This window comes from Microtus pennsylvanicus, chromosome 15 (genome assembly GCF_037038515.1).
Source record: "Microtus pennsylvanicus isolate mMicPen1 chromosome 15, mMicPen1.hap1, whole genome shotgun sequence".
NCBI lineage: Eukaryota > Metazoa > Chordata > Mammalia > Rodentia > Cricetidae > Microtus > Microtus pennsylvanicus.
This window is the reverse complement of record NC_134593.1, coordinates 71,813,435-71,837,007: the sequence shown is the minus strand read 5'-3', so window position 1 is coordinate 71,837,007 and position 23,573 is coordinate 71,813,435. Positions and strand designations below refer to the sequence as shown.

General features: G+C 42.6%; 1 protein-coding gene across 8 annotated transcripts; it reads left to right on the top strand.

Moving 5' to 3' along the window:
- Nucleotides 1–794: 794 nt before the first annotated feature.
- Nucleotides 795–22,996, top strand: Ggact (gamma-glutamylamine cyclotransferase). Of its 8 annotated transcripts, none has more exons than XM_075950231.1 (4): nt 845–937; nt 1,699–1,808; nt 22,086–22,544; nt 22,731–22,996. In XM_075950231.1, exons 3-4 carry the CDS (start codon nt 22,099–22,101, stop codon nt 22,855–22,857), a joined length of 573 nt encoding a protein of 190 aa, XP_075806346.1. In that variant the 5' UTR covers nt 845–937; nt 1,699–1,808; nt 22,086–22,098; the 3' UTR covers nt 22,858–22,996. The 8 variants fall into 8 exon arrangements, with proteins under 8 accessions (XP_075806349.1, XP_075806343.1, XP_075806350.1 ...); XM_075950229.1 differs by lacking the exon at nt 1,699–1,808 and adding an exon at nt 15,922–15,977 and having other exon boundaries at nt 877–937; XM_075950234.1 differs by lacking the exon at nt 1,699–1,808 and having other exon boundaries at nt 795–937; nt 22,737–22,996.
- The last annotated feature ends 577 nt before the right edge of the window (nt 22,997–23,573 follow it).

Sequence of the window (23,573 nt, the reverse complement as noted above, 5' to 3'; positions counted from 1 at the left end):
GGAGTATCCAGTAGGAGTATGTATGAGCAGGTGTGAGACTTTGGTGCTTCATCAATTTGTCTTGTGGAGTATCCAGTAGGAGTATGTATGAGCAGGTGTGAGACTTTGGTGCTTCATCAATTTGTCTTGTGGAGTATCCAGTAGGAGTATGTATGAGCAGGTGTGAGACTTTGGTGCTTCATCAATTTGTCTTGTGGAGTATCCAGTAGGAGTATGTATGAGCAGGTGTGAGACTTTGGTGCTTCATCAATTTGTCTTGTGGAGTATCCAGTAGGAGTATGTATGAGCAGGTGTGAGACTTTGGTGCTTCATCAATTTGTCTTGTGGAGTATCCAGTAGGAGTATGTATGAGCAGGTGTGAGACTTTGGTGCTTCATCAATTTGTCTTGTGGAGTATCCAGTAGGAGTATGTATGAGCAGGTGTGAGACTTTGGTGCTTCATCAATTTGTCTTGTGGAGTATCCAGTAGGAGTATGTATGAGCAGGTGTGAGACTTTGGTGCTTCATCAATTTGTCTTGTGGAGTCTCAGATCTGAGTTTAGCGTCATCTCAGGGTTTATGTAAGGAGGTGAGTCTTTAATTTTGTGTTTATGAGTCTTTCTGAAGTAGCAGGTTTCAGGTGTGTTTGGGTCCAACCCAGGCGTGTGTAATGTAGAGTCTACTCCCGTGGAAGCGGTTGTACCTGTGTCTGGTGTCGGGGGAGGGGCTCTTTCAGTTCGGAGAAAGGTAAGTGCGTGGTTCTGGCCACGTGGGAAGAGGTGCAGGCGGCAGGTGTGCTAGCGCGGACATCAAGGCGTGGGCGCCGCAGGGGCCAGAGGAGCTGCGTGCAGCCTGCAGGGGGCGCCGCCCGGGGCGATTTGGTTGCGGCGCCTGCCCAGCAGGGCATTTCCGCTCCGCCGCCCGGAGCGCTCCCCGCGATCCTCTTGGCCGGGTGCAGGTGAGACGCTGAGCGGGCTGGGACTGGGAGCCTGGGGCGGTTGAGACTCAGTCACCAGCCAGCGGAGCGTGGGCCGCTAGTGTCCCTGCAGGTGCGGGGGCCGGGCGGGCGGAACCCGCTGGGCGGGGAGCTCGTTTGACCCCGGAACCCCGCCGGGGACGGCCCACGCAATGGACGCGATGGCCACGGCGGGAGACGCAGACCGGAGACGCTGGTCTCAGGGGAGCGGCTGCTCGCTGCTGGTGGGACGCATGGCTCCAGCAGGTAGCTTAAGAGCCTAAGTGGAATGAGGCTGTTTTCAAAAGTTCTGCTTTTTAATTTTAGGTGTTTCTTATGCGTGTGGAGACCAAAACTTGCAAAAGAATTCAAAACCAACTTCTCTGGGTCACTTTCTGGTCTTAGGTTCTTTTGGAACCATTAATAACACATTTGGAACTTTGGAGATTCTTGCCTTTGAATTCTCGTCGTGGTTTTCATTACTGTTTACTCTATTAGCCAGTTATAACGGCATACATAGCCTTGCTCAAAACCCATCAGAGGTGTGCATGTGTTTTAACTTAGCTTAACTCCAAGCTCAGTTTATTCGTGTTGAAGGAATAAGGAAACAAAGTAGAGTAGGAGCCATTTTTTTTTTAAAGAGTAAGCTGAAGGTCCCAGTAAGAAATCATGTGTTAAAAATAAATGCCATCATTGAATCAATTGGAATTACCTCTGAGAGGTAAGTCTTGTGTACACATGTACTTATTTTCTGCTCGTTGAAGGCTTTTTCCTGCCCTGGCTCCTGTAATTGAAGTGCTAACGTGAGGAGCCCTGCAGTTTGGCCTTCTTTTCCTGTCCCGGCTCCCAGGAGAAGCCAGAAAGAAGTCCCTGAGTAAGGAGACCAGTCTTCTCCAATGGAGAACATTTGTCTTTAAAAGCTTAGTTTGCAAAGTTAATGGGTGGCTTTTTGTACCGAGCTTTTTTTTTTTTAACTAGTAAACTTTACTAACCATAACCTTAAGCATACAAAAAGCCCAAGGTTGGATCTCCAGCACTGGAAAACAAAGTTGGGATTGGATATGTAGCTCAGTTGTAAACTGCCACCTTGCTATGTGAGAGGGTGAGATGGAATCTTACTAATGGCTGTTTGTGGTGATCTTGGATAGTGGGTGGGCTGTGTGTGTACAGAACCACAACCCTGCGATCGTTCATTTTTAAGGTAATATGTTCAAGCCAAGTGTGGCGGCTTATGCCTGTAATCCTAGCACCCAGAAGATTGAAACAAACCATCCTCAGCTATGAAAGACCTTATGTCAAGAAATAACCGCTCCCCACCAACGTGTTCTTTTCACCTTATCGAGTGAGAGCTTTTGAGAGCTCCAGTTCTGTCAATGCTTGAAAAGGGCTCATTGCATAACTTTTTATTGTACCCTCCACCCTATAAACTAGTGCTGTCATGTTTGGAGAGGGATATGGCCCATGGGAGGAAGCAATAGAAGGACTGCATCAAAGATCTTAGCAGTCTTCTGTAAAACATTCCCCATCTGGATCCAATAGATATTAGAAATTTTATTCAGAGAGCCTGAGCTAACCATGACTACCCAGCATCTTGACTGACAAATCATCCTTCAGTCAAAGGCTGCTCTGTATTGTTGATGGAACAGCTCTGGGAAGGACAGCTTTGCTTAGGTTGCAGGCCTAACCCGTGGAACCCAGAGCTGTGTAGGCACTGGTTACTTTGTGAGGTATTGTTACACTCCCTCGGCTGAGTTCACTGAAAAGGGTAGTTGTTCAAAGTCACTGGGGTTTTATGACATTGAGTCAATAGATATTATCAGTAGTATGGGAAGGACGAAGGGAAAGGCCATGTGCTATTGGATTGAATGCTTCCCATGGAGGGACTAAACTTTGAGCAGAGAGTGACTTTTTATGGAGGAATGGGACAATGACATTACTGGTTTTAGATACCATGAGCAAAAGACAGGATGGAAATATGAAACTTCAGAAAGAGCAAGGGAGCCAACACGTGTGTTGAGACTGCCTGGATCTAGGGACATCTGAACCAGATCATACTGAGGAAGGAAAAGGTTCTGTTTTTTATTAGGGTTCTGATTTTCCTTTTTAGTTGGAAAAATTTTAACCAAACGTGAAAGCATAGAAGTAATCTAATAAACTTCCAGATAGCCACTAAATAGATGTCATGATTCTATCCAGCCTGATTGCATTCTTCCCAGTGTCTGTTCATTTAAGACTGGAGATTCCTGGGTTTTACCCTCAACACTGCAAGATAAAAAAACCTGATTTAAAGCAGTTTATTCTAGATAGTATAACAGATCTCCTTTAAACAATTAGGTTTGTACCTCCAAAGAAGGAACTTTTTCTTCTGGGACCAAAAAGTCATCATCACCTCTTAGCAGATTACCTCAAAATGCTCAAATTTTTATGTGAGTTTGTTTAAAATATTGTGCAAATAAATGATATCTGTTGATTGACCCTTAGGCGGGCAGAGATTTAGCAACCTTTCCCTGTAAAGGGGCAAATACAAATTCAGAATTTGTAGGCCCTGAAGTTTTTATACAAATGCCTACCTCTGGAGCTGCAATATAAAAGTAGTCATGGTATATACATATTAAATGTGCATAACTATACTCAAATAATGTTTAATTTTCTGGGTTGGGTGTGTGTGTGTGTGAGCGCGCGCGTGCGCACGCATGCATGCATGCGTGCTGCTATTTAAAATTCCCTGCAAAGTTCAACTTACCCTGGTCGGCTGACTTTGATCTGGACAGTTCATGAGTTCCTTCTTTCCTTTTTTTCTTTATAAAAAAAATTATGTATTATGTATATGTGTGTGAAAGTCAGAGGAAAGCTTAGGGGAGCCGGTTCTTCCTTCCACAACACGATTCCAGGGCTTGAACTCAGGCTCTCGTGCTTGGTGGCAAGTACCTTTACTCACTGAGCTGTTTCTGGCTTCCCATGGTTTGCATTCATGTCAGTGATTTATTGGTATCTAATTAGACAACTTGGTTACTGCCAAGATACGAGTGCCATTATTGCACCCTTAGGACGCTCTTGCCTGTTGAAATCTCAATCTGTTGGTCATTGTTGGGGTTATAGGTGTCACAGCTATGTAAGATTTTTGGTTGCTCCTCCTCCTCTGGCAGTTTGTATAGTACCTTCAGGCACTGTGAAAGCTAGTCCTTAGAAAGGAGGCTTTCAGATCACATCCATCTCAGATTCTCTGATTCCTGTGTCCAAAGTAGGTGGTGTCTTTAGCAATAAGGACTTGCCTTCAATCTCTGGGAGGTAACCAAGGGCAACAGAAACAGCTTGTATTGTTTTGGGAGTCTCTTGAACTCTTCCTGACTCAAAAGGGGCTTCCCGATGCTGGGTACTAGAAATTTTGCTAGAAATCTGTGGATCCTGATGATGTTGGATTCCCCTCTGTATGCTATGAATATGTTTTATTATGATTGGTTAATAAAGATTCTGCTTCAGCCTGTAGCAGGGCAGAATATAGCCAGTCTGGAAGAGATACATAGAGAGAGTAGGTGGAGTCAGAGAGATGCCATGTAGATGTAGCTGCCAAAGGAGATAGATGCCAGATCCTTACCAGTAAGCCACGGCCTGTGCCGATACATAGATTTTTTAAATTTATTTATTTATTAAAGATTTCTGCCTCCTCCCTGCCACCGCCTCCCATTTCCCTCCCCCTCCCCCAATCAAGTCCCCCTCCCTCGTCAGCCCAAAGAGCAATCAGGGTTCCCTGCCCTGTAGGAAGTGCGATACATAGATTAATAGAAATGGATAATTCAAGATGTAAGAAATATGCCTAGCTAGAACTATGTCTGAATTATTGGCCAAACAGTGTTGTAGTTAATATAATTTCTATGTTATTATTGGGTCTGGGCATATGGGAAATGAAGGAGCAGCCTCTGCCTACATCCTGAGAGAAGCAGTCAGCCCAAGTGGCATAACTCCTTTTAAATTATATAAAATTAGTGTTATTTTCCCCCTCCTCCCTTTCCTACTATACTGATGTGTACCTCTGTGTATGTACACAAGAGACCAAAGAGGGCAGAAGATGGTAACATTCCCTGGAGCTGTAGTTGCTGGCAGCTGTAAGAAGCAGGCCAACTCTGGTGCCAGGAACCAAACGCAGGTCCTCTGGAAGAACAGCAAGTGCTCTTGCTGCTGTGTCGTCTCTCCATCCCCAGTGGAAGGGCAGGGGAGAGAGAAAAGGAAGGCGTTAATGTGTTTATCTGAGGAACTCTCTTCTGATACAGTGATGTTAATCCATTGATGTGGGCAGACCCTATGAATCACCTCTAAAGCTCCTCTCCCAACACCTATATTGGGGGTTAACTTTCTAGCACATGAATTTTGGGGACACCATCATAGCAGAGGAAACATTTAAATGACAACAATCTGGGTTCACCTATACAACTTGTTAGCATTCTAGGAAACAGGTAGAAGCTGTTGATTCTGTCATGGCCCCACAGCTGTGGGTGTCTTCCGTTTTGTCCTGGTGGTATAATCTCTGGGCGTCTGTTTGACTCGATTAAATTCCACATTATTTGGCCTTGAACTGTCCATTTTTATGTATTTCTGCCCCTCTGCTGGACCTCAGATTCCAGTTAGATAAGAATGACTACACTTTCTTCATTCCTTTTGGCCCTAGTACCTTCCACATCGCAAAGAGTAGGAAGAGGTGAAATTTTGAATAGGTCTGAGGAGAGTAGAAGTACCAGACATTGTCCATTTGTTCAAATCATCACATCTGCTTTTAAAAGTTAATGACCCTTTCATCTTACTGATATAGCAATAGAAGTGTGTGTGTGTGTGTGTGTGTGTGTGTGGTTGGTTGGTTATCTTAGGTATTTTTCTATTGCTGTGATAAGACACCAGGACCAAGGTAACTTATTTTTAAAAAGGTTTATTTGAGGCTTACAGTTTCTACGATCATCATGGCAGAGAACATGGTAGCAGGAAGGCAGGCGTGGTGCTGGATCAGTAGCTGAGGGCTCACATCTTGATCCACAAGCAGAAGGCAGAGATCTCTGACTGCAAATGGCATGGGCTTTTGAAACCTCAAAGCATGCCTCCCCCTGACACATCTCTTCCAAAAAGGCTATACCTCCTAATCATTCCCAAATAGTCCTACCAACTGGGGACTAAGTACTTAAGCATATGAACCTGTGAGGACCTTTCTCAAACCATCATGTGGAAGGGGAGCTTTTATTACTCTATCCTTGGGAATCTGATACCTGCTTCTTGTTCCTGAAAGTTTCTATACCCATGTACTGCCCCAAGTCCACCCTGTGCACATAACTCAAGACACAAATCTAAAGAAAGAAAGTATAGCCGGGCGGTGGTGGCGCACGCCTTTAATCCCAGCACTCGGGAGGCAGAGGCAGGCGGATCTCTGTGAGTTCGAGACCAGCCTGGTCTACAAGTACTAGTTCCAGGACAGGCTCCAAAACCACAGAGAAACCCTGTCTCGAAAAACCAAAAAAAAAAAAAAAAAGAAAAGAAAAGAAAAGAAAAAAGAAAGTATAGACCATTAACTCTCAATTCTACTTACTATTATGAAAATTGCTTTATAAAGTCAGGTGTGATAGCGCATTCCTTCCAGTCCCACCCTCAGGAGGCAGAGGCAGAAGGATCTCTGAGTTTGAAGCAAGCCTGGTCTGCATAGCAAGCTCCAGGACAGCCAGGACTATGTAAAAATGCCTTTTAAAAAAAGAAAAATGAGGCCAGGCGGTGGTGGCGCACGCCTTTAATCCCAGCACTTGGGAGGCAGAGGCAGGCGGATCTCTGTGAGTTCGAGACCAGCCTGGTCTACAATAGCTAGTTCCAGGACAGGCGCCAAAAAAAACCACAGAGAAACCCTGTCTCGAAAAAGCAAAAAAAAAAAAAAAAGAAAGAAAGAAAGAAAAATAATGGCTTATGGACTTGTGTGGATAGACACCAGCTTTGGCAGCGGAGTTTGTAGGCCCTGTTGCCTAGGTGTTCTGTTCTGAAAGTATTTTCCTGTGCCAGTGTGTCCAAGCCTGTTCTCTTCTATTAGGTTCAGTGTGTCTGGTTTTATGTTGAGGTCTTTGATGCACTTCTACTTAAGTCTTGTGCCGGGTGGTAATTATGGATCTATATACATTCTTCTACATGTAGACGTCCACTTACACCAGCACCATTTGTTGAAGATTCTTTTTTTCCAGTGTGTATTTCTGGCTCCTTTATCAAAAAGCAGGTGTACGCAGGTGTATGCATTTATGTCTTGGTCTTCATTTTGATTCCATCAACCAACATTTTTTAATGCCAGTACCGTGTGGTTTTTATTACTATAGCTCTGTTGTACAACTTGAAATTGAGAATGGCGAGACCTCCTGCAGTTCTTCTATTGTTCAGGATTGTTTTAGATATCCTAGGTTTCTTGTGTTTCTAAGTTTTGTTTTGTTTTTCATATGAAGTTGAGAATAGTCATTTCAAGGTGTGTTAAATATTGTGTTGGAATTTTAATGGGGATTGCATTGACTCTGTAGATTTCTTTTGGTAGGATGGCCATTTTTTACTATATTAATCCTACTAATCCATGAGCATGGAAGATCTTTTCATCTTCTGGTATTTTCCTCATTTCTTTCACTTGCTGGGTTAGAGTTACCCCAAGATATTTTTATATTATTTGAAGCAATTGTGAATAGTATTGTTTCCCTATTTCTTTCTCAGTCTGTCATTTGTATATAGGAGGGCTACTGATTTTTTTTTTTTGAGTTAATTTTGTATGCAATTACTTTGCTTGAAGTGTTTATCAGCTATAGGACTTCCCTGGTGGAATTTTTAGTGTGACTTATGTATGATAATATCATCTGCAAATAATGATACTTTGATTTCTTCCTAATTTGTATCCCTTGATCTCCTTCAGTTGTCTTATTGCATTAGCTAGAACTTCAAGTACTATGTTGAATAAATATGGAGAGAGTGGACAACCTTATCTTGTTTATGATTTTAGTGGAATTGCTTTGAGTTTCAACATCAAATTTAATTTGATGTTGGTTATTGGCTTGCTATAAACTGCCTTTATTATGTTATGGTATGTCCCCTGTACCCCTAATCTCCCCAGGATTTTTATTATAAAGTGCTGTTGGATTTTGTTAAAGTCTTTTCTGCATCTAATAAGAAGGTCAAATTTTTTTCCAGTTTGTTTATATGATGGATTATTGATTTTTGTATATTGAACCATCCTTGTATCTCTGGGATGAAGCCTACTTGATCATGATGGTTGATCTTTTTGATGTGTTCTTAGATTTTGTTTGCAAATATTTCTTTGAGTGCTTTTGCATGTTCATAAAGGAAAATTGTCTGTAATTCTCTTTCTTTGTTGGGTCTTTATGTGGTTTGGGTATCCAGGTGACTGACTGTGACCTCATAAAATGAATTGGGTAATGTTCCTTCTGTTTCCATTTTGTGAGGTAATTTGAAGAGTATTGGTGTGTTAACACTTTGAAAATCTGGTAGAATTCTGCAATAAAATCATCTAGCCCTGGGCCTTTCTTTGTTTGGGAGAATTTTAATGACTGCTTCTATTTCACTAGGAGTTATAGGTCTGTTTAAATTGTTTATTTGATATTGATTTAACTTTTGTAAGTGGTACCTATCAAGAAAATTAGCCATTTCTTTTAAACTTTCCAGTTTAGTGGAGTATAGGTTTTTAAAGCGTGTCCTTATGATCTCTGGATTTCAATCATCAGTGATGGTTATTTCCCCCTTTTTGTTTCTGACTTGGTTAATTTTGACATTCTCTTTTCATCATTTAGCTGGTTTAGATAAAGTTTTGTCTATCTTGTTTGTTTTCTCAAAGAACCAACTCTGTTTCATTGATTCTTTGTATTGTTCTATTTCTATTTTGTTGATTTCAACCCTGAGTTTATTTCTTGCCAATCTGCTCCTCTTGGGTGTGATGACTCCTTTTTGTTATAGACCTTTCAGGTGTACTGTTAAGTTGCTAGTCTGAGATCCTCTCTAGTTTTTTATGTAGGTACTTAGTACTGTGAATTTGTGTAAATGGAAGTTTCTTGTCCCAACCACACAGTCCCAGATATCCAGCAGCAACGTCCCAAATTACCACACAGAGGTTTATACTAATCATAAATGCTCAGCTGATAGCTCAGGCTTATTACTAGCTAACTCTTACACTTAAATTAAGCCATATTTCTTATCTATGATTTGCCAAATGACTCATGGCTTGTTATCTTATTTTCTATACATCCTGCTTCCTTAGAAGCTGGCTGGCTGGTGTCTTCTGACTCCCCCCTTCCTCATTTGTCATTATCATTCTCGGTTTAGTTTTCCTGTTTAGCTATTGGCCAATCAGCTTGTTTATTAAATCAATCATAGTGACATATATTCACACAGTGTACAGAAGAATTATTCCATAGCAAAGCTGCCTCTTAGAACCCCTTCATTGTATACCATAAATTCGGGTTTACTATAAATTCATTTCTTATCTCTGTCTTGACTCATTTTTTATTCAATAGAGAGTTGTTCAGTTTCCATGAGTTTGTAAGCTTTTTGTTGTTGCTATCTACCTTTAATCTGTGCCTTTAGTCTATGGTGGTCTGATAGAATGCAGGGAGTTATTTCAGTTTTCTTGTAACTGTTGAGACTTGCCTTATGTCCAAATATGTAGTCAGTTTTGGAGAAAGTTCCATGCAGTGTAGAGAAAAAGGTATATTCTTTTGTGTTTGGGTGAAATGTTCTGTAAGTAATATGTTAGGTCCATTTAGTTTATAATGTCTGTTAGTTCCAGTATTTCTCTGTTTAGTTTTTGCCTGGATAACCTGTCCATTGGTGAGAATCTGGTATTGAAGTCCCTCACTCTCAGTGCGTGAGGGTCAATATGTGATTTAAGCTGTATTAGCATTTCTTTTACAAACATGGTGCCCTTGTGTTTGGGGCATAGATGTTAAGAATTGAAATGTCATCTTTGTGGATTTTTCCTTTGATGCATATAAAGTGTCCTTCCCTATTTCTTTTGGTTAGTTTTGATTTGAAATTGATTTTATTAGATATTAAAATGACTACACCAGCTTACTTCTTAGGTCCATTTGCTTGAAATATCTCTTTCCAACCCTTGCTCCTGAGGTAATATCTGTGCATGATGTTGAGGTGTGTTTCTTGAATGCAGCAGAAAAATGGATTTTGTTTTTATATCCATTCTGATAGTGTGTGTCTTTTTATTAGGGGGTTGAGACCTTTGATATTGAGAAATATCATTGACTGATTGTTGATTTTTGTTATTTTGTTGTTGTTAGTGGTGTGTGTGTGTGTGTGTGTGTGTGTGTGCTCACGCTTTTGATTTTTTGGCTGAGAGTATACCCTGTGTTTTCATGGGTGTAGTTTGTTGGAGTTTTCCTTCTTGCACCTTCTGTAGGGCTAGATTTGTATATAGATATTGTTTAAATTAGGCTTTATCAGAGAATATCTTTTTTTTTCCATCTAGGGTGATTGAAAGTTTTGCTGGGTGTAGTAGTTTGAACTGGCATCCGTGGTCTCTCAGAGTCTGCAGGACATTTGCCTAGGCTGTTTTTGGCCTTTAGAGTCTCTATTGAGAAGTCGAATATAATCCTAATAATATAATCCTAATAATTTGTATATTACATGTCCTTTTCCCTTGCAGCGTTTAATGTTCTTTGTATGTTTAGTGTTTTGATTATTATGTGCTGAGGATATTTTCCTGGAACTTGCCCTCTATACCAGGCTGGCTTTGAACTCACAGAGATCCACCTGCCTCAGCCTCCTGAGTGCTGAGATTAAAGGCATGCACCACCACCACACAGTTTTCCTGTATTCCTTTAAGGGATTTACTCATTTCTTCTTTAAGATCTCTATCACCTTCATATAGTCAGTTTTAAGGTCTTTTTTCTTGTGTTTCAGCTGTTGGAATACTCAGGGCCTGCAGTGGTGGGATAGCTGGACTTAGTAGAGACATATTTCCCTGACAGTTCTTATGTTTTTATGCAGGCATCTAGTCATCTGGGTTTGGGATGATTCTAGGTCTAGGTGCTGATTTTTGAATTTGCCTTTGTGGGGTAGATGTTTTGTTCCCCTTTTCTGTTTCTTCTATGGATTTGCAGAGAGTGTGATGGCTGTTGCCTGGTAGGGTGCCTCTTGGCTTTGTGACCTGGAAACGACAACCAGCAGCAGGCCTGAGACAGGGCGGTACTTGGTGGTTTGTTCTAAGATGGACGAACAGGCATGGCTACCTAGTGTGAGATTCTAAGTTGTAGTCAATATGCCTTTAGTAGTGTAAGTGGAGTTTCAAGTTTGATATCTTTTGATTGTATTTGGTGTTTGTTATGTTTCAAATATGACCTCCATAGAATAGGTCCATGTATTTGAACACCTTGTCCTCATTACTGTTTTGGGAGGTTGCAGAACCTTTAAAGGGGGCGTAGATGGAAGAAGTGAGTAGCTTGGGAGTAGGGAATGAGCCTTGAGGCCTGTGTCTGGATGTAGTCAAGCAACTTTACACTCTTTCCAGTCAAAAACTACTACTGCCTTCCCCCTTTGTGATGCACTGCACCCCTCAAACTATCAGTCGCAATGAATGTTTCCTACCTTAATATGCTGTGTCAGGTGTTTGTTCACCACAACGAGTTACTAACATGGTGATTATCTAAGTGTTCCTGTTGATTGTCCTGTGTTGAGCCTAGCTAGCTACTATAGAGCCAATGTTCCCTCCCCTTGAGCCTTGCTTTTCTTGGCCAGGACCACCCATCCCTGCTAGTAACCAAGAGCTTGGTCTTGAGCTTGAACTCCATGAAGTTACTTGGCTCTCTGTCCTAAAGAAATTGACTGGTAGCTTCTAAATAGAGATCACATTTGGCAGACTGCCTAGAGCCTCGCTTGTGTTTTTCATTTCTTCACTTTGAGTAGGTCATACTTGTAAGTAGAAGAGTTGTTTAAGTGGGTTAAATTCTTATCTTTCTCAGGTACTGGTAATAAACCACCTACAGAGTGACCCTGTGCGATATTTTAGGTAATAAACTACCTAGAGGTGTAGAGAATGACCTTGTACGATACTGTAAGTTGCTCCCCCAGGTTTCTTCTGACTTGGTTTTTCTGTTGACAATGCAGAGTTTATGTTTGATTGCGCTGGTAAAATGGCTCACCAGTAGCACATGCCTACCCTTGAAGGCTTGAGTTTGAGCCCAGAACACACACATTCACAGTGTTACCATACTTGAGCTGCCCTTGAAAAATAAAACAATGTTGTAGTGTAGATATTCCTATTTCAAAAGTTGGAGTACTTCTAACAAAAAGTTTCAGAATTCAAAGGAGTCATGCTGCAGGAAAATGAAGGAAAGGGAGAACAGTCCGGGCAAGGACGGCCTTGCTGCCCGCGATGCCCAGAGAAAACAGCAGAGCTCTGCGGGCAGAGGCAGGCTGGAAATTACCTACCTGCAGCCAGACCTCAGTGCCCATTTCCCTGTGTCTCCCACTAACAGAGGGTGAGTTAGAACCAGAGTGTTTGTGCCAGGCAGAGGAAACACATTCTGAGCCCTTGTCAAGTGTAAGTTAAACGCATGCTCCCCTCCAGTAGCCTGGAAAATAGTCCAAAAGCCAGGTCCTCTGCTGTTTCTTAGCCAAGTGTGGGCAGTCACTACTTAGTGAGCAGTTAGCATGGGTGGGGCCCTGGGTGAGTGAAGAAAGCATGGTACCCATGCACCTGCATTCGTAGCTCTTCTCCTGCTGGCCTAGACTCGGCCTCCTTCCCTGGAGCCTCCATAGCAGCTACAGAGGAACATGTCTTACTCTGCTCCAGAAAGTGATTGGCTTTAACAGGGCAGCACAGTCCATTTCAGAAAGACTGCAGGAACTCCCTGCTCGTGGGAGATCTGCAGGTGAGATGAGGAACCTCTGCTTCTGATTAGGGATTAGGAGGCCTGTTGAATTCCCTGATACACTGGCAAAGGCACGGGGCCAGTGGCCTGCAAGCTCCCTCCCCTTTCTTGTGCCCATAGTTTTTATTTTTTAAATAGGGTGGTTATAGTCCATGATGGCCTTGAATTTGCAGTCTTTCTTTATGAGCCAGAGTTCTGGAGTTCTAGGTGTGTACCACTCTCCCTGACTCGCTGGTGGTTTTCTGTATCAACTGTTTATTAATGTGCACACAAAGTGGTTTTCACAATAGCTACCACTGTGGAATCACCTGGGTCAAGCTGGAGGGTGTCCCTGTGTGAGCCGCTCCCCACCTTGCTGAGATGGATCTCATTTCAGGCTCAGCTGTCTGAACATGCCTGCCTGGGTACCGGGCGCCTGCCTGACTCGCCCACCTCCTAGGATCTGGAGCGCTTAGCTCTCTTTTGTTTGGCCTCTGGTGGGAGTTGACCAGCAGTGATGCCAGAGACTAGCAGAAACTGAGTGAGATGCCTGCAGATTTACACCTAGACTGTGCTGCACACTGGTGTGGCCTGGACCATGAACCGGGAGAGGGGAACTGAAGCCAAGTCTCAAAGTGGCCAACCCGTTGATTTAGGTTGAGCTGCAGGTGGCGCCAGTGGGTAATTGGCACTTTCCGAGGTCTGGAGCTGCCTGCTCAGCCTGTTGACAGGAGTCTGGCTGCTGAACCACCTGCTGGAACAGCAGGAGCCAGCATGTTTCCATTCCATTGTACCTGGCCTGTATGCACAAGGCTCCTTCCAGGGTCAGTGTTTGGCGTTTTCCAGTCACTTTCATACTCAGAATGGACAAAGTGAAGAGAAGACTGTCTGTACTGTTTGTCACTGTACTTTGAAGATGGTATATAACTGCCTTAAGGTTTTAAAGTTACACACACACACACACAAGCAGGGGGAGCATGTGTACCACAACATGCATGTAGAGGTCTGGATTTGGTTCTGTCCTTCTACCACATGGTTCCCAGGCATCAAACTCTGGTCATTAGGTTTGGTGTCAGGGACCTTTCTTTACCTTTACTTGCTGAGTCTTTAACACAGCATGAAAAACATTAAAAATTCACAGAATGGTTGCCAAAGCCATATTTGTGTAGGCCATTGTGACATCGGGGTCATAAGGGTTTGTTTTCCCAGACCCGCAAGTGTCTGGAGCTTTGAACACACCAGCAGGTCAAAGGCAACCAGTGCTACCAGTGTGAGGACAGTGTTTGGTGGTCTCCTTTCCAGGGCAGCGGTAAAGGTGGTGAGGCTGGCTGCAGCAGGAAGGTCTTGTCTTTACTATAAAGAACCGAGCAAGCAACAAATAAGAGCATCAAAGCATCTGCAGGATGTGTCCAGCCCTCCCTGGCACGATGCCCAGGACCTCAGTGCCTGCTCCTGCTCACAGGCCAGGGCCAGGTTTAAAGTTCACAACATCTTGTTTTCTCACCTGTTTCCTACAGTTCTAAGAGGCTTGTTGATAATTAATGAGTAACTATATCAGGTACCCATTCTTTACTCCAAGATAAATAGGGTTACTGTGGGTGTATTTGTGTGTGCCCCAAGCCACTGGATGGTGGTGTTGGCATTTAGTAGAGTTGGTAAAGACAAAGGCTGTGGTTGGCAATGTTGGGTTGTAATCACTGTGCCTGCCTTTTGTGAACTTGGTGCAGCCGACTTTGACCCAGGTGGTCTGTAATAGAAGTGAGTGAAGACACCGTTTATAATTGCCGTGCTGCGGGTCTGCAGCACAGGAGTTCCTGGTTCTGGAAAGACTCCCACAGCAGTGCTATGTAACGGCGTAAACGAATGCAGACAGATTGTAAAAATATATATACAGCTTTAATGGAGAAATAGACTTACAGAACCACCATTCCCGGGGAGACCAGGAAAGCAGAAGCAAGCAAGGCGCATGCTAGCCAGATTTATAGGTAAACATTAGCCCGAGGCGAACACGCCCCCTAAGGGGTGGGACTTATCCCTACAGTGCTAGACACATGGGACACTTGTTTCTAGCACAGTCTTCACTTGACAACTGGCAAATTGCTGGTGGCTCGTTTGTCATGTGAAGAAACTGAAGCGCTGACATCCAGAGTGCACTAGCACCTCTTTGTGTCACTAAATGTTGATACAAACAGCATGGATGTTTTATTGAAGGTTCTTCTTATGCTAGAGGATGACTTCCATTTAAAATCCTTTAGAAAACTTTAAGCCTTAGTCCTTGTCTTATTTGGCTCACTGCTGCGTGTTTTATGTGTGGCCTGAACATGTGCAATAGTGACGATGTGGACTACCTTAAGTCCAAATCCTGCCTTCGACACTCTTGCCACCAGGCAGCTAGTGAAAAACATCAGTCAGGACAACAGTTATGCAAAGGCCTTAGAATCACTTCAATTCTGCTTTGGTGATGAAATATGAAACTCGATGGATTTGTTCTACAGGAAAGCAAACTGCTGAGTGACAGCATTTCAGACAGCACCCGGTCAGATGGACATTTTTTGATTTTTATATATTAATAATGTTAACTAGCCAGGTTTTGCTGAGCTAAAGCATTTGGAGACACTGAGCCTACTCTTCCTTTGGGCTGACTTCTGGACAGACATACTATTCCAGGTTCTAACAAAGTTTGAGACAAAGGTTGTGCTTTGGGCTCAGTCCTGACATTGCATACATGTACGCAGTTCAGGCTCTGGAGCTCCCAGCCGTGTGTGGCTGTCTAGGTCTGGGAGTTGGGCTTACTTCATAGGACACATCTGTGAGAATGAAGACAGCAGCATATGGCACAGACCCTGCTTCCCTCAGTTTGCAAAGAGGAAGGCAGTCCTTCCTCAGACATGAAGCCTTACCCATCCCCCGGCCAATGTCATTTGTCTACCTAGCCCCTCTTGTGCATCTAGCTGCTCTTTGGGTCTTTAATTTATTCACTTTGACAAATAACCTCTTGGTCATACAACAGTTCACTCTCAACTTGCTTCTCTGATTCAAAGTGAACATGAGTGCCTTAATCCTCTAATGGGAATTAATTGCTTGTTCCAGTGCTTAACTCTGATCCTTTCCCAATCCCCACAGGGACAAGTTGCTTCCTGAAGGATCTGTGTATATTGTTCAAAACATAATCAGAAAAGGTAATGTTTTTCTCATGAAAGAAGCCAGAAATGCAGAACATTCATTTTGTACTCTATGGTCGCATTCTCAAACTGATTTTATATTAGAAAGGATTTATTTACCAAATGCTTGTGAGAAAAACTAGCCTCTCTTGCCTCTCTTGCATAGTGTTTCGTTTTTTTTTTTACAGATATAAGCTATTTTCTTTAGAAGGAAATTGCAGAGTTTCTGCAGTTTAAAGTAGAAAACACTGTCCATATCATGATTCCATGGTATAGTGTCCCCTTCCTGAGACTGCTTCTTGGTTCAAAAACCACTACTTGATAAGACTTGAATCCCTCTCCCACCAAAAACATTTACCATAACTCTCTCAGGAGCTTGGTTGAGAACTCTGTAGTAATTAGCCTTTGTAGGAAGGAGGAGCTGGGGAAATGAGAGGGCAAGGCCATTGGATTCTTACAACTGGCAGTCAGTGGTCAATAACTCATTGGCAAACACTATGAACCCCAGTTTTTTAAAAAGGAGAAAGTAGAAGCTCAGAGACTTAATTTTTTCAAAAATCTACATTTGCTGCGTTTAGGTTGTAACTGGCTCTGTCTCTTGAACTGCCCCGCTGTGGGTGTCCTGGCTGATGCTCCCTGGGGAGTCTAGGTCCACGTTGAGTCTGATGCAGCAGAGCTATTGTCCTGGAGTGTTGTGGTTCTGGCCGACTTGGGGCTGTCTACTTACCATTCACCAAGACAAACAGCCATCCTTGTTCTATGCGTTCCACCCCTTATTAAACTAAGTTCTTGCACTTTTACACAGGACTGACTTAATCCAATATCATGGAAAGAACTAGCATTGCACAGTGTCTGGGAGGAGCATGACTCGGAAAACAGCATCCCTTTTCACTGTGGCCATCCCTAGGGGCCAGAAGCATCAGCACAGGGCACTCCTGTCCCTGCTAGGGACTGTACATTTTTCTTTTTGCTTCTTTTATTCTTTTTTTCCTTTGTTTGAGAACTCTCTGTTCAGATCCCAGTCCCATTTTTTGAATTGGTCATTTTTGAATCCTTTACATATTAATTCTCTCTTAGATATGTAGGTGGCAAAGATTCCCATTCTGTGGGCTTCCTCTGTTTATTGTTTCTTTAGCTGTGCAGAAGTTTTTAGTTTTGTAAAGTCCTAGTTGTCAGTTGTTGGCCTTATCCTTGGGCAAATTCCCTACACCTCCATCATGTAGGGCACTGCCTGTGTTTCTTTTAGCAACTTCACCCTTTCCACTTTCATGTTTGGGTCCTTGATCCGTGTGGGGTTAGTGCTCATGCAAGGTTACAACTGTGTGGATGTTAGTTTTTCCAGCACCATTTGTTGAAGATACTTTCTTTTCTCAAGTCTAAGTTGGCATATTTGTCAAATAGTAAATGGCTGAAGTTACATATACTCACTTTTAGGTTTTCAGTTTTGTTCCATTGGTCTCTTCTTATGCAAGTACTGTGCTTTTATTACTATGGGTTGTAATATAGCTTCAAATCTGGACCGTCAGTTCCTCCAGCATTGTTATTTTTGCTGTGGATTGTTTTGACTGAGGCCTTTTGTGGTTTCATATGAATTGTAGGATTTTTCTATTTCTGTGAATAATGAAATGAGGATTTTTATTGAATTGAATCTGTAAATAGTTTTTGATAAAATGGTCATTGTCTACTAATTCATGAGCAAGAACTGTCTTTCCATTTTCTAGTGTCTTTATCTTTTTTTTCTTCAGAGGTTTAAAGTGTTCACTGTAGAGGTACTTCATTTCCTTAGTGAGGTTTATTCTTAGATATTTTAATTTCTTTGATGCTATTGTGAATAGGAACATGTCTATGATTTCTCTGCATGTGTGTTGTTAGTGTATAGAAAAGGGAGTGTATGTATGTGTGTGTGCACATGCATGCAAGTTGATTCTGTATTCTCTCACATTGCTGAATTTATTGTTTCTAGTTTTCTGGTAGAATTTTGGTGATCTGCTAATGTATAATATTAGTTCATCTGCAAATAGGGATAGCTTGACATCTTTCCCCATTTGTATTTTTTGGGTTCCTTCTGTTTTTTCCCTTTTTGTTCCAGCCAGTACTTTGAGCTCAATATTGAAAGGAAGTGAAGATACTGGACTGCACTGTCTCATTTCTGACTTCAGGGAGATTGCTTTAAGCCTTTCTTCATTTAAGAGAAGTTGACTGTGGATTTATCATATTTAACTTCTATTGTGCTGAGATATTTCCTCTAGTCATACATTCTCTAAGACTTTTATAATAAAGGTATGTTGGATTTTGTCAACCTTTTCTGCATTAGTCTGCATTGAGAATCATGTGATTTTTTTTCTTTTATGTCCACGTATGTGGTTTGTTGCATTTATTCACTTATGTTGAGCTATCCTATATTTCAGGGGAAAAGCAAAGTTGGTCATGGTGTATGATCTTTTCATATATGTCGAAATTCTGTTCATAAGTATTTTATTGAACTTTTTTGAGTCTGTGTTCATCAGATCTATTGGCCTATAGGTTTCTTTTGTTTCTGTTTTTGGAAGTGATAGAAGGGTTTGGACTGGGAGTACTTTGCTTTCTTTTCTTTTTTCCTTTCTTTTTCTTAATAGTTTAAGGATTGGCTATAGGTCTTCTTTGAAAGTCTGGTAGAATTCTGCTGTGCAAAGGTCTGGAAGGATACTTATTACTATTTCAATCTCCTCTTTTTTTTTTAGATCTCTTTTTTAAGATTTATTTATCATGTGTACAGCATTCCTTCCATGTGTGCCCGCATGCCAGAAAGGGGTGCCAGGTCTCATTACAGATGGCTGTGAGCCACCATGTGGTTGCTGAGAATTGAACTCAGGATCTCTGGAAGAGCAGTCAGTGCTCTTAACCACTGAGCCATCTCTCCAGCCCTGATATAGATCTCTTTAGGTTGTTTATTTCTTTAATTTGGGTGTTTGGCTAAATCTAGACATTCATCAATTTCTTAGTTTTTTCAGGCTAATGAAATATAGGTTTTTAAAGTATTCCTTTATAACACTCTGAGTTTCTTTAGTGTCTGTGATGCTTCCCTGCTCATTTCTGATTCTGTTTATTTGAATTCTCTTATTTCTTTCGATTTGTTGAACTTTGATTCATCTTCTGAAAGAACCAGCTCTTAACAGAACCAGCTCTTAATTTGTTGATTGTTTTTTTCCTTTGTTTCTATGTCTTTGATTTCTGCTCTTTTTATTCTTGCCATGAGTTTGGATTAGGTTTGTTCTTATTTTCCAGCTTTTGTAGTTGCATCACAAAGCTACTTTTTTGTGTTCTTTCTGATTTTTTTTTGGAGGGGTGGCAGTGAGAGAAGGTCTCTCTACATAGCCCAGGCTAACTAACCTGGAACTCTATGTACCTCTGCCTCCAGAGTGCTTGGATTAAAGGCATAGTCCACCATGCCTTTAATTTTAATGCAGACATTTATAGGAGCTATACTTTGCCCTTGTAGGAATGCTTTTAGGGTGTTATATTTTCATTTTCACTTAGTTCCAGGAAATTATTTCTTTCTTGATTTCCTCTTTGGTCCATTATCATTCAGTAATGAGTTTTTAATCTCCATTAGTGTATGTACTTACTAGAGATTTTTTTGCTGTCAGTTTTAAGTTGTGTCAGATAGGATACAAGGATTGATTTCAACCTTCTTGGATTTATAAAGTGTTTTTTGTCCCAGGATGTGGTCCATTTTAGAAAAGCTTCCATGTACTATTAAGTAGAATGTATATTCTTTGGTGTTTGGGTAGAAGTTAAATCCATTTGGTATGTGCTGGCAATTAATTCTGATCTTTCACTGTTTTGTTCAGATGACCTGTTGTGGTGGTGGTTTGAATGAGAATGGCCTTCCAGAGACTCATACATTTGTATGTTAGGGGAAGATTAGGAGGTATGTCCTTGTTGGAGGAAGCCTGCCACTGGAGGTGGGACTTTGAGGTTTCAAAATCCCATGTCAGACTCTCTCTCTGCCTCCAACCTGTGGATAAGATGTAAATTCTCAGCTACTATTCCAGCCAGTGCCAAACCTACCTGCCTGCCACCAGGTTCCCCACAACGATGATCTTGAACTAACTCTCTGAAACTGTAAGCAAACCCTTAGTTAAATGCCTTCTTTTATAAACTGTCTTGGCCATGGTGTTTCTTCACAGCAGTAGAATAGTAACTAAGATGCCTGTCTATAGAAAAATTGCTATATTGAAATCATCTATTAATGGGTTCATATTAATCTGTGTCTTTAAATCCCATTAGTAGAAATGAAATTTTATGAAATTAGGCACCCCAGAATTTGGTGCATATGTTTAGGATGGTAATGTCATCTTAGCTGTTTCTTGATAAGAATGAAGCGTTCCTCTTTCTCTCTTCTGCTTAGTATGTTGTGGCAGTATTAGGATAGTGACACACGCTTGCTTTCAGGTCTAATCTGATGGGAGCACTTTTGTCCACCCTCTAACTCAGTGCCTATCTTTAAAACTGAGTTGTTTCTTGTAGACAATTGATGGATTTTTGTTTCTTGATCCATTCAGTTAGCTTGTGTCTTTTGATTGAGGCATTCATAAAGTTACTATTAAAACATGTGTGGTATTGCAGTCATTGTGTTATTTTTGTGTTTTGTTCTCATTGATAATCTGTGTTTTAATAATAGTCACTTTGCATTTCTTAGACTTGCTCCTGTGTTTGCATTTTCAAGCCATATTTTACACAGAGGCAGTGTCCCAGACTTAAGGGAATGTTAGTTTTACATGGAGCCAACGTTGCTGTTGTGAGTAATCATGAATTGTCTTTGCCTTCTAAGACAGTGGTTCTGTGATTCATGATAGTACCAATGAAATAATTTTATGGTTGGGGGTCACCACACAATATGAGGAACTGTATTTAAAGGGTCACAGCATTAGGAAGGTTGAGAACCACTGTTCTAAGACTTTGAGAAGGAAAGCTATGGGCCCACAGGTTTTGCTGGGTCTTAAGTTTCAGGACCAGAATGTAACTGTGTTCCTGAGACCTTGGTTTCCCCAGAATCTGGGATCCAGGTTCTTATTTATATTTGTTTCTCCTTATTTATAATACTTGCTGTGTGGACTTCAAAGCTAATGATGTAAGAAAGTGGCCAGCCTTCAGGAGTTGGTCCCTGACTGGGCTGTTCCTGTCTGACAGACAACTTCTCGGCTGAACACCTTCTTGCAGTCAGTAGTGACAGTGTGTGGCTGATCTCACCTGGGATCTCAGTGCCACCAAAGTGCAGGGGTCCAGGATAGCCGCTCATCCAGGCATGCATGCTTTCACAAGTTAACACGGCAGCCTGGCCAACGTCCTTTTCTGCTGGTACCTTGGCTTCCACTAGGTGGGTGGGGCCTGTGTTCTGAAACAGACCGGTATCACAGAGACCTGAGTGAGCCACTCGTGATCCCAAGTCAATGGAGGAAGAAAGGCTTTCTTTTCTATTCCAGCCCCACCTGACATGCTCAGGGGCTGCCTGCATATCATATGCGGGCTGTGCTTGAGATCTTTGTAAGACCTGTATCAGTCTACCTGATGGTACAGAGTGGCTGACATGCCTGCTCTTCCTTCCTTAGCATTGCTATGGGTGCTGTTTGCCAGTTGTAGTGGTAATCTAATACCAGCTATTCAGAATGCTGAGGCAGGAGGATCACTTGAGCTCCAAGGGCTTAAAAACACATGGAAGAACATCATGTTGCTTAGTGAGTATTCCTCTAAGTCACACCCCAGCTCAGATTTTGTGTCTCACCAGATAGCCTTGGCTGACCTTGAGCTTGCTATGCCAGGCCAGCCTGGAACTCAGAGATCTACCTGAGGTAAAGGTGTGTGCCCACACCATACCTTGCCCCCAGCCCAGATTTTTGAAGTCGGTAGTATTTGCTCCTCTTTCTAGGTTCAGAATTGCAAACTCCAGGACAGGCTGGCCTAATGCCTCTTTCAGTTCTTTTAAATAACTAGAGAAAGCATTTCATGACACAGGCACCTTACCCAGGAAGCTGGCTTCTCTTCCTGACAAGCAGTGAATGTAGTGGTGCTGCCGTAAGTCTGGAGGAGGCCATGAGGGAGCTCCTCACCTGCTGACACAGTGCCTGCTTGCTCTCTCCTTCACAGTGCCTGCAGCTAGATGGCTCACGTCTTCGTGTACGGCACCCTGAAACGAGGCCAACCCAACCACAAAGTGATGCTGGACCAGTCACATGGCTCAGCAGCCTTCCAAGGCCGGGGCTGCACACTTGAGTCCTTCCCACTGGTGATTGCCGGCGAGCACAACATACCATGGCTGTTACACCTGCCGGGAAAGGGCCACTGTGTGGCAGGTGAGATCTACAAGGTGGATGAACAGATGCTGAGCTTCCTGGATGACTTCGAAGGCTGCCCCAGCATGTACCAGCGCAGGGCCCTGCAAGTGCAGGTGCTTGAGTGGGAGGGTGCCGATGACCCTGGGGACAGGCTCCAGTGCTTTGTGTACAGTACAGCCACCTATGCCCCTGAGTGGCTGCATCTCCCCTACCATAAAAACTATGATTCTGAGGGCCCGCACGGGCTGCGCTACAACCCCCGGGAAAGCAGGTGAGGGGCCCAGTGGTTGCCTGGCTCAACATCTCTCTATAAAATACGTTGACAAAAGGTCTTTGACACAAATTTTGCAAATGCTCTAATCCGATGTTACTATTGCTTGCTATTCAAGGGAGCTTTTGGGCTTGCAGCTAGCTACTAGATGAGAGACCCGCTGGGATAAAGTCCCCTAAATGTCAGTTACAGGGCACCTGGTACTCCTTTTTTGCTTTGCTTTGCTCCAAAGATGGCATCTCCTGTGACTAGAGACCCGGCTGCAGTTGAATATCAGAAACTGAATGTATTGATTCCCACATACGAAATCTAGAAGGAAGTGATGGGAAATGCTGGTTTGGGATGGCTCCGTGGAAAAATACCCTGAAGAAAAGCACCTAGACTATGTATTCCATCACCCATTATACTTTCCAGATCACAAACAAACTATTAAAACAGCCATTAAAATAGAAGTATGTTGTTTGGTCCTTTTTATGTACTTACTTGATTGAAGGTGTTTTTCAGCCTGATTCAGTGAAGTCAGGAGTAGTGACTTGCTGGGAGACAGCTGAGCCCTCAGACTTTATATTGTTGATGGGTGCCTAGCTCTCGGCAGCCTTGCCCATCTCTGTCACCTGAAGGTGCAGTCTTTGGGGGTAGGCCTTTCAGAAAAACCAACACATTAGTAATTTGTTCCTCAGGCCCTGACAGAAGGCTTTGCTCCCAAATACAAACAACACTTAATGTTGGGAAGCCGCGAAGTACCAATTACCTCCACCTCCATCTGATAATCTGTCAGCACACGATTCTGCTGCTGCCTCCTACTGAAGTAGAAAACGGATTCCAAGAATTGCAGAACGAAATGCAGCTGCTGGCTGAGTACCCTGGAACTCCGCTAAGAGCTCACTCGCTTTTCAACAACTGCACAGAAACACAACTGTTATTTTTAGCCCCTTTTTCTTAATTGGAAACTTGCTTCACAAAACAGAAAGGGTAGCAGCCTGGCCCACAACACTGAAGGGGATGCATCCTAGCCATGGAGAGAGGGAA